The sequence below is a fragment of the Colossoma macropomum genome, unplaced genomic scaffold (genome assembly GCF_904425465.1).
Source record: "Colossoma macropomum unplaced genomic scaffold, Colossoma_macropomum, whole genome shotgun sequence".
Lineage (NCBI taxonomy): Eukaryota > Metazoa > Chordata > Actinopteri > Characiformes > Serrasalmidae > Colossoma > Colossoma macropomum.
In genome coordinates this window covers 35834288-35845621 of record NW_023494784.1, presented here as the reverse complement: position 1 = coordinate 35845621, position 11334 = coordinate 35834288, and the positions used below count along the sequence as shown (strand labels likewise).

At 39.1% G+C, this 11334-nt stretch overlaps 1 protein-coding gene across 2 annotated transcripts; it reads right to left on the bottom strand.

The window, feature by feature from the left end:
* Positions 1–126: 126 nt before the first annotated feature.
* ndufv3 (NADH:ubiquinone oxidoreductase subunit V3) lies at positions 127–9119 on the bottom strand. 2 transcript variants are annotated; one of them, XM_036570340.1, is made up of 4 exons: positions 9026–9119; positions 6107–6218; positions 3609–4763; positions 127–436 (listed from the first exon to the last, which is right to left on the bottom strand). In XM_036570340.1, the coding sequence occupies exons 1-4, from the start codon at positions 9068–9070 to the stop codon at positions 270–272; spliced, it is 1479 nt and encodes a 492-aa protein (XP_036426233.1). In that variant the 5' UTR covers positions 9071–9119; the 3' UTR covers positions 127–269. The 2 variants fall into 2 exon arrangements, with proteins under 2 accessions (XP_036426233.1, XP_036426242.1); XM_036570349.1 differs by having other exon boundaries at positions 6113–6218.
* Positions 9120–11334: the final 2215 nt, after the last annotated feature.

The following is an 11334-nucleotide window of genomic DNA, read 5'->3' as shown; positions in this document are numbered from 1 at the left end:
GCATTTAAAACAACACTAAAACAACACTAAACAACACTAGGATATCCCCTTTCTACATAATGTTCTATAATACTGTTTATACAAATGTTCTCTGCTACAGCAACAACACTAAGAGACACCTCCAAATAATTTTGATATTATATCATATACTTTTAATAGAATTACAAGCATTTCCTACACAGTGTAGTCAATCATCCAAGACACACAGGAGCACGGCAAACACGGCAGGGCTTTGAGGAATGAGGTCGTCGGCCTCTGCGAGGGGAAGATCAGTGCCTGGGTGAAGGTCTTCCTGAAGAGGGCTGGGGCAGACGGTGCTTGGCCATCTCCACATCCATATCTACAAAGGTGTAAATGTTGTAACTGTGGTGCTGCAGGTTCTTGTAGGTAGTGTTGTCGAATGGCTCTGGCTCAGGCTCAGGCTCTGGGGCAGGTTCTAGAGAAGACAGGGAGGATAGAGAGCAAGAAGTGAGAACAAACTAAGACATGTGGAAGTATAAATATACTTTATTCAGATCACATACAACATGTTAACATTTTTATATATTATATATTTTTATATTTATATATATTTGGTAACATGGTCAACAATTGGAGCCTGCCAATAAATGGCTTTGTTACTCACTTTGCAAGGTGTTTGTACATATGCTAAATGCATTAACATATAAGGTACCGGGGACAGGAATCTGTGGACGCTGGTAATAATATAGCACCATGCACAATGCACTGGAAGCCATATAAACAGCTAGATCCACTATACACATAGCATTCATCAAGAAATGTTAAGAAACTAATAATAATAACAATAATAATGATAACAAATCTACATAAGTAATCTGTAGTTAACACTAGCATGTAACACGAATAATCCCAGGAAGTAGGTCTGTCATGAGTAAAAAAACTAACACTAAAGCTTATCTTCTTAACACGGCCTTTAACTACTCTTTACATCCTAACTTGAAAGGAGCATTTGTTTGAATATTCACACTTCTGGCTGCATTGTTTTACAGTAGTCACTTCCTATTATAGGTCATGTGATTCCACCCCCTGTGGTCACAGAGATCAAATTCAAAGGAGCGTGAACAGCCTAAGGCTGCTTGTCTAACAGCCTCCATCACTTTAGCTCTAGTCAGTCAGCTGTATCAGACTGTGATAGTTGAAAATGATTTAAAAAAACAAAAAACAAACTTTTTTACTGTTAAAAAGCAAAACTAGCTCCAATAACAGGTAGAGCAGTTTCATAGGCTGAGGAATAATGTACACTCAAAAGTGTGCAGAGAAGCATTCACGCTGTGTCGTTAATAGAACAGAATGAAAAGACAACAGAAGGTGAAGGGATCCAGGCATGCGGTCAGTAAGGAGGGGTCATTGGCTGCATCTCGAAATAACTCCCAACATACGGGAGGGTAATGCAGAAAAAAATGGAAGAACTGCTCTTCACTCAAGAGAAGAAAGAGACAACCTCCACCAACACTGACAATTTTTCTGACACTCTTACATTTAATGATGATTAACATTAGCTATTTTCTGGTACAAGCTGAATTTAACTGTGACATTAACACAAGGAGACAAAATAAAGTGAGCATATAAAATAAATAATAAAATAATATAAATAATATTGTTAACATAATAAGACATAGCAAACAACCCTTTTCAGGATGGAAAGAGGAAAGAAAAAGTGAAAGATGCCAAAAAGAGAAATGTAAGAAAACAGTCCTTCTACATTGGTTAGGTAGATTAGATTTAAATGTATTGTAAAGCACCCCTACAGTCTCTTGTAACATCTACTACGTAAGAGTACACTTCCATAAGAGCCTCAACAATAGAAACTCCAAATATGTGGATGCTCCTTACAATGGAAATGAACTGTCAGACTCAAGTAAGTTGCCATGTACTCCTGAGGGGTTAACTGTGATCCAGTGTATGAGCTGACTATGTTAGTAGGAATGCATTCAGAGGATTCATTCTACCCAAGAACACTCATACAAGACAAATACCAAGCCAGATCTGGATACGCAGGTCTTGAGGGGAAAGGATTATAAGATCATACATTAGTTGAACCTCTACACTGTAAATGCAAATATTTAAATTTTAGGCACTTTTCTATGACATATTTTACACATTTACACACTGTTTCTCTAAGTTGTCATTTTTGACAACACATTCTGGAACATCAGTGTTTAAAACCTAAATGCCTGTGCATGTAAATGGGAAAAGAGACATCAAATCACCAAACGGTTTTATGAAGATTAACTGCAAGACCTTTAGTGCAACAGCTGGCTAAAATCAGAAAGAGTAAAAGAACAGACCAGAAAGAAGAACAGCCTAACATATCTGCATTTCAGGATTCTGTATGCAGAGTAGAGCTTTTATCAGACTTGATCTTTTGACCTGAACTCGAACTCCATCCAAATCTAACCCGACCATATCATCAAAACGAGTCTGAACCCAATGTGAGCCTGACGAAAATTCTGTCTGAAACTGACCCAAACTGGCCCACAATCACCCAAAATGTCAAAAAAAGTTGACAGGATAGTGCCACAAATACATTACTGCATAGTGCATTGCCATCATTAGATCATGGTATATATTTATATATAACATATATTTAAAATAATATGATACAATTAATGAATCAGCTGTGGAAAATTATGTTTAAACTCTGCTTTAGCAAATCTATTCATCAAGCAATGCTTCTGAACATCTTAATGAGCTAAATTCATGAGTGGGTGACTTCAGCATGCCACATTAAAATGTTTTAAATTGGCCTGTGACAATTATAAGGTAACTGCCTGATCACAATTATTTGAGCTGATTGCAATTATTTCCACAGTTGTTAGCCTTCACAATCATATGTTTACATCACAACAGACAGAATTTGAATTCTGTGCTTTTTTATCTGTGGGGCTGGGTCAAATAATATAAATAAACGAAAATAGAAAACATTTTTATCGAGACACGTCATGAGGTCTTACGAAAACATCAACGTTCTTACTTTTGATTGGTGCTATAACACCTCTAGAGGGCAACAGTGAGTCATGTTTGTTTGTTTGAGCTGGTGCTGTTTCTATCTATAGTTGGGAGCTATTAAGCATTGACAGCTAGCTAACCAGCCAGTTCCGTCACTTCAGTCATGTACATTAATAATTAACATACAGTGGAAAAAAAAGACAATCACAACTAAAGCAGGGATAAACATGGGACGAAATTCATTAAAATAAACATGAACATGAAATCTGTTAACATCTGACACCATATTTAGGAAAGCAGATCGAACACAACGTGAGCAATCGGTTCCCGACGAGTTTGGACAAATTTCAAGCTCTAATCTGGAGTCCTTAAATGCAGACATGCACAAAAGCTTGAAAAAAGTGAGGCAACTCATAGCTCAAAATGATGCAGGTCAATGCAAATGTACTGAGGATGGCAGAGAGTTATATATTAAAAGAAGAATAGTGTAAAAAAAAGAAAATCATTTTTTAAAATGGCATTTAAGTGGGGAAACCTACACCAGGAAAACAATATGATTTTAGTATTCTGTAAATCACAGAACATGTTTGAAGGCTCCATAAAGGATAGAAAAAGATTTAAGGTGGTGTGGTCAGTACCCTCAGGTGCTGCCGCTACTTCAATCTCCGGTGGAGGTTCTGCTGCGTCGACAACTACAGGAGCAGGATCGACCAACTCCTCTGTGGGTGGAGCAGCTTGCACTTCAGATTTGGGCTCAGATGCCACTTCCTTAGCAGAGTCAGGGGCGACTTCTGATGTGACTTTAGCCTCTACATCAGGGCTTCCTTCAGCAACGGCTCCAGCTACGGTTTCAGCTACTTCTGGAATTACCTCAGTTGCAACCTTTGGCACAGATTCAGCTTTGGCCTCTGAAGTCTTCACCTCCACATTTGGTTCTTCTTCAGATACAATTTCTTCTGTGGCTGCTGTTTTAACTTCTGGTGCAGTATCAACCAACTCCTCTGGGGCTGCAGCCAGGGGGGATTCAGTAGGTGCTTCAGGAACTGCTTTAGCAACAGGTGTGGATAAAGCTGGGGCAGGGTCAACAATCTTCTCAGCAAAGGCATCGTCTGTGGAGGTTTCTGGTGCAGCACCTGAAGCTGGCACTTCTGAAGATGTGGCATCAGTCACAGCTTTAGTGGTTTTTGGTGCTCCTTCAACAGAGGCCTCAGGCACAGTCTTTTCCTTTGAGACAGGCTCAGAAGCCACACCTTCAGGAGCACTTTCAGGAGTCTTTACCTCTGAAGCAGACTCTTTTGGAACGCTCTCCTGTTCTGCTTTTTCTTCAGGCTGGACCACTGTTTCAGTCTTCTCAGTCTTGTCTGGTGCTTCGTCATCAGAATCCGAGTCAGAATCAGAATCTGAGTCACTGGAGGAGGAGGTAGCGGTAGCTTCTTCATCCTTTGGGGTTGTTGTTTCTTTGGCTTCTTTTACTGGGGCTGGAGAATCTGTGGCAGTAGTCTCAGATGCCTCCACCTTGGCACCTGCAGCATCACTTGTAGTCACAGATTCTGCAACAGGTATAGCTTCAGGTTGATTTGTGACAGATTCACCTTGGCCAGTGCTGGAAGCCTCTCCTGTGGCTGAAGCCTCAGCTGAAACTTCAGTGGCACCTGCAGCCTCTACAGTTCCAGCTGCCCTCAGGTCAGATTCACCTAATGCACTGACAAATCCTGGGGCAGAAAGTCTAGTAGGGAAGGCAACAGCGGTCTTGTAGGCTAGTAGAGCCGCCCTGTCTTCAGGGGCCTCTAAGACTGAGAAAATGGGACAAACAGTGTGAGTTTGTTTTGATGATGAACGCTGGAACCAGTAGCCCTGCTGATACCAATGTGAAGAGGAAAAATTATACACTCACCTTACTGACATCATCTGACTCACAACAAAAAAACATCCGCAGAAGCATGATTGGAGTATCAGTATTTGGAGTATCGTATTTGAAAATGCACACTAACTTTGTGAAAATGTCCAGAGCAGTCAACATTATTAATTATAGATGCACAATGATATTGGACTCGAATCGGCATTGACACATACTAGCTTTAAAAAATATACTGGCACTGGATGTTTAGATTTGACTGACATTTCAAATCCATATTTTATGAAGTGAAGTTATGTACTTCAAAATAACAGAATGGTTAGGCAATTCTAGGCTACTGTGCTATGATGTCTGAATTTTCTTAATTTTACTGCATTTGTAGCCAAACAGAAATGAGCAATGCATTTCTCTGCAATGCTAATCCAGGTAGATTTAGTCTCAGGCATTGGCAGATACGTACATGAAAAATATCAGCATTGAACCACAATTCCCATAAGAGTGCATCCGGAGTATTAATAATACAGTAAAATATTGTAGTTTGTCTTATCAGTGACCTGAAAGTGCTTTGATTAAGGGGGAATTCCCAAGATTTTTCAAAATGTCTGCATAATTAAATTGTAAAGATGTAAATAAAGTCATTCAGAGTGGTTTGATGTGAAACGAGCCTTTCTGAAAGACTTCTTAAGTCAGAATCATTTACAGTGGCAACAACGCCTCAAATATTGTTTTGTGACAGATCTGAGGTTTTGGCCAAAACGTATTAATTAATTGTGCAGAGACGCATATCGCTGCTGTCGGAACAAAACCTTGTATCTCCATTTTTGTCGTTTTTCAGTTCTTGACATAATTCAAAAATACCTGTTGCTCTTTACATTGTCTGTAAATTTGATGATGAATGGACAAAAAGAAATGGCCCAAAATGACTTGGAAAAAATTCTCGTTCCATTAACTTACACTAAAAGTAAAGTATGTTTTTTTCCTTTTCCTGTAAAGTGACCATTTTGGAGATACAAGGTTTTCTTCCGACAACAGCGATATGCAAGGATTTCTTTGCTAAGTCTCTTATGTGCCATTTCAGAGGTACATCTTCAAATTTGATAAGGTTTGTTTTCTCTTGTACACTGAATGACAAAAACGTAACTTTTGAAATGTACTTTAACTTATTAACCCACATCCATGTCAAGAACACTACAAGACAAGTTCCTGTGCTGCTGTTAGGTGCTTAAGTATCCAAGTGCTAACTAAGATAATGCTTTGAGGAAAAAGGAAGCATGCTCTTACTCTTACTTGCAGCTTTTGCTTTCTTTGCTGGTTTCTTCGGCTGTTTCGCTTCCGTGCAGAGTGCTGCAGTGAGTGGGGTCCTCAGAGTGCCCCAGCTGTCCTGCTGGAGACACTGAATAAAAAACAGAGAGGAACAGTTAGAGATTTTTGGGATTCCTGAGGATATCAACCAGGGCTGGTATCAAACTATTCACATATAGCTTTTGTAAACACGTGCACAGCATGCCAGCTCAAAAGCAACTTTGATCTGTCATGTACAAATGTTAAAATCACACATTAAATAATCTTATAACACCACCACAGCAATTTAGTCTGATTTATTCATCTGGTTACAGGAAAGTAATGTTGAAAGTAATACATGAGTAAAAGCAAAATGAAGTCTGTTAGGCTATGTTCTTCTCTTTTTAAGAGCTCCATAATGGAGCTTCTCTTAGCTGTAATTAGCAGGGGGAACAGATTCAGATAAGGCATTTTAACTGATTATAAATGTTCTCCCTAATTAAACTCTGGACTGTAAAGACTCAGAATAATAACTGTAATGTAGATTATTAAACCAGGTATGTAACACAAATGAATAACATTTACAATGGAGCTTCTCCCAACAGAGTTGGACAGATTATTCCCTGTCTATAATTGTTCTCCTTAATGGAAAACTGTCATTTTAGGTTCAGAATACATCTCTGAGCTGTGTAGGAAGGGAAGCAAATCTGGGCTGCTTAGTTCCAATTTGATACTTGTAATAATTATTAATAATAACTAATAATAATCATTATTATTATTATTATTATTAACACAATATTATGTCTATTATGGGGCTTATCTTTGCTGTTTCTGGGAGCAAGGTGTGACTTGAACGGGGCTTTTTACCTGTCTGTAAATGTTGCCCATAATTTAACTGATCTCCTTAGTTCTGAAGTAATTACTGCTAGTGTATCATAAATTAATACGACTATATTTCATCCACATGTATATTGTCTATTATGGAGTTTTACTTAGCTGTATTTGGTAGGAGAAACAGATCTGGATATTTCTGCTGGGTAAACGTGTTTTCCTAAAACTGTCTCCACATCTGGATAATTAGCTACAAAGACCATTCTTCAGTCTGTGTCACACTAACAACAACAACAACAACAACAACAACAACAACAACAGATCCAGTAATAGTACGTTTGTGTCATCTAATAAAGCAATGCTCATTATGAACCTAGTCATTCTTACTCAGAAAGCTATCGTGCTGTTTTATTTATTTGTTTATTTATTTTGACTGTTTTGGATACAACACCGGCACCGCGGTCTCCATGGCAACGTCTGCGTAGCTTCACGCCGCCGTCGGCAGCGAACCGCTATGAGGTGCGGAATGACGTTTTTCAACGCAAACGTGTGAACAATGACGACGTCTTAGGGCCACTGTTAATAAAAATAAAAACAGCAGACTTCGAGAATAAAGTCGTAGAATTACGACATTAAAGTGGCATTAATATCAGGAAAGGTCACAATATTGTGCAGAGTGAAGGCAGCCCCTCCTCGTGTTAACTGAGGGGCGGTGAGTCGGTGGAGTTAAACTTTCATATCGATTCACCGATAAAGAAACACTCAGTCTCCCTGTCTCTCCTGCGCATCAGCACCAGCCTGTTATTAGTATAACAACCGGCTGAAACGGCTGAGCAGGAAACTCTGTTTATCTAGAATAAAGAGCCGGACGGACTCGGAGGAAACTGTCTGTCTGTTTTGTTGAGAGAGAACCGCAGGCAGGGTCTTTTTATTATTATTATTATTATTATTATTATCATTATTATTATTTCAAGCATATAACCATATATATACAGACAAGTATAACAATAGGATGCCTTACAGCCTTCACATCCCAGAATAAACAAAATAAAAAATAAAGAAATACCATTGGGATTTAAATAAAATTGAAAAGCTTTAACATAGCAACGGATTTATAATATTTCTTATTTTGCTGCTGGTGCCAATTCACTAATGTGGAAATGTAATTACACAGATCTGTGCGTACAAACGTGATGTATGAAGGCATTTTTCGCAGGCAGGGTCGTCTACACGGCCATCGGTGGCTTCATCTCCGCGCTATCCAAAGAGGGCACGAATTTCACAGTGAGAATGATGATCAAAATGATCGATCGATCCGCGTTATGGCAGCCCCCCCTATAGTTAGCCCACTTTTATCCCCAAATATTACGACTTTTTTTCTCGAAATAGTGCGACTTTTTTCTCGAAGTCTACTGTTTTTATTTTTATTAACAGTGGCCCTAAAACGCAGTGGGAGAATGCAGCATAAACTGCACACAACAGTATTAAGCAGTAAAACGCTAAGTGGGGCACTGCTGCCTTATGGGCGTTATACAGTGAAAACAGTGATCATTACCTACCAAATAACCAGTATCGCAAAAATATCGCTAAAAATTGCAGCTTAAGCAGCATTTAGAGCACATCAATATCACCCGTTTCTTGTTCGAATTTTCCCGTTCCACCTTAAATAGTGCAGCAGCTACATTGTGGCGCATGAGTTATAATAACTCCTGCTGCACCATTTAAGGTGGAACCGGAAAATTCGAAGAAGAAACTGGAGAATAACACGACTTCTTGCGGTGAAGCGATGTTTCCCCCAGCACGGACCTAAACTAACTCTTTCCAGACCCACTGTACTGTTCAGCGACACTGACATTATCAGGCAGCATCTGAATCTCCAGCTGCGAGATCAGCTTTAACTCGGTCCTCGGTGTTTATGAGCTCAACAAGGACACAGACGGCGACCATCAGCCTGCTTAACGGTTCACCGGAACCCACAAGCCGCGAACAGTCAGTCGAAATAGCGCTAAACTCATCAGATTTGTTCTCTTAAAACCAAACTCTTATTAACTGCAGAGTCTTTTTTACTGTTATTACTGTTATTTTTACCTTGAGCGACCCGAGTCGTCCCAGTCTGAGCAGAGAGGTCGCCATTTCGGTACAGCCGCTAATATCACACTGACGGAAAAATGAACTGCATGTAGGAGGTTCCGGGCAACGACAGCATGGAGATAGAGAGCTGCTATTACTGCTGTGCTGAAAAGAAATATGTCTACATTAACTTGTTGTTTATAATATCATCTTAAAATGATCTTATATGTGTATGTGTGTGTGTGTGTGTGTGTGAGAGAGAGAGAGAGAGAGAGAGAGAGAGAGAGAGAGACAGTATGACAGTCTTATTTATGATTATATACAATACAAAACACTTTTTGTTTGTGTCACATAAACTTGATTAAGAATTTATTCTTCTACCTCTGAAACCAACTGTCAGCATATGTGTATATCATGCAACAACAGACTTCATTGCATGAAATACTACTTTGTACACTTAGAAAAAAACAAAATCTGTCTGTAGTTTTGCTGAACAACAAAAAAACGTTGTAGTCAAGTCAAAGCAAAGTTTATTTATATAGCACTTTTTACAATAGGACTTGTCACAAAACAGCTTTACAGAAAAATCTGGGTCCAAATCTGGGTCCCATGAGTGTCACCAGGGGTGACAGTGGCAAGGAAAAACTCCCTAAGAGCAAGAGGAAGAAACCTTGAGAGGAACCAAGACTCAAAAGGGGAACCCATCCTCCTTTGGTCGACACCAGATAGCCAAACAATAATACAAGAGCTATATGAACAGAAAAAGGTTTTACCATTAGTATAAAATATTAAAATAAAGAAAAGGGCAAAAGAGAGTCTGTGCATGCAGCAGTATCATCAGGAGGGTCAGTGACATGCAGGCCAGGTTTGCACAGCGTTGCACAGCAGGAAGCTCCATGATGGTCAGACTGGTCCAGAAAGAGACGAGCTGTGGACACCAGATCAAGACAGATTAAGCAAAAGCATCAGACCGCACAGGATGGGCAGTTATTCAGCTCAGCAAAACACACACACAGTGAGTTAGTTCTGTTAGGAGTGACTGAGAACAGTATACAGTGTAATAATTGAGCTATTACAGCCTAATGGAGAGCCAGAAGATCTGCATCTTTTATCTAATAGGAAAAACTAATTACCAAAGGCTCGACTAAACAAGTAAGTTTTTAGCCTAGACCTAAAGACTGACGCTCTGTCTGAGTCCCAAACACTGACTGGAAGATTATTCCAAAGCATGAGGGCTACATATAAAGATGTAACTTTATTAAGTCTAGGTACTAATAGTAAGCCAGCACCTTGTGATCTAAGTACCCATGATAAGAGATAAACTCACTCAGGTACTGAGGGGTGAGGCAGTTTAGAGCTTCATATGTCAGTATTATAATTTTGTACTCAATGCATAATTTAACTGGCAACCAATGTTGTATTGATAAAACCGGGCTGATATGGTCAAACTTTCTGGTTCTTGTGTGGATTCTGGCTGCAGCGTTCTGGACTAACTGAAGCTTGTTAAGGCTTTTGCAAGAACATCCAGACAGCAGGGCATTACAGTAATCCAGTCTTGAGGTATAAAGGCATGAACTAGCTTTTCTGCATCCTGTAGAGCCAGTGCATTTCTTAATTTGGCAATATTGCAAAGATAGAGGAAAGTTATTCTAGTAATATTGGTTATATGTGCATTTAAGGACAGATTGAGATTTTTTTTCAGATGTATCTGATGTAACTAAAAAGCTTTTAAGTTTAAGACACTTTGTTTCTAGCAGCTTTTAGACCAAGAAGGACCTCTGAGTTGAGTAGGAAGAAGTTACTTGACATCCAGTCTTTTATGTCTTTTACACAGCCTTCAGTCGTATTAAATTGAAGTTTATTATCTGGTTTAGTTGATATATTCAATTGCGTGTCATCAATGTAGCAGTGGAAACTGATTCCGTGTTCACTGATAACACTACCCAGTGGTAGCATATATAATGCAAATTATAGAGGTCCTAAAACAGAGCCTTGTGGAACACCATACTTCACTTTTGTACAAACAGAAGGTTTGCCGTTTACATTCACAAACTGACAGCGGTCAGTCAGTTAAGACCTAAACCAGGAAAGAGCTATTCCTGTTACTCCTACAAGGTTTTATAGCTTATCTAGTAAGATAGATTAGTCTTATTGAATGCCACACTAAGATCAAGCAGAACCAGCAGTTATACCTTGAATAAAAGATCATTTACAATTTTCACTAGTGCTGTCTCTACTATACTGAAGCCTCAGTCTAGACTGACATTTTTCATGTATGTGATTCCTATGCAAAAAGGAACTTGATTGGTGTGCTTTTTTCAAAATCT

What these genes read in the sequence shown, in the direction of transcription:
- ndufv3 (XM_036570340.1), bottom strand. Translation starts at nt 9,070, where the DNA reads ATGGCGACCTCTCTGCTCAGACTGGGACGACTCGGGTCGCTCAAG. An exon ending in GACGACTCGGGTCGCTCAAG is followed by an intron (nt 6,219 to 9,025) that starts GTAAAAATAACA and finishes TTTTTTATTCAG; the next exon opens with TGTCTCCAGCAGGACAGCTG. An exon ending in AGCAAAAGCTGCAAGTAAGA is followed by an intron (nt 4,764 to 6,106) that starts GTAAGAGCATGC and finishes CCATTTTCTCAG; the next exon opens with TCTTAGAGGCCCCTGAAGAC.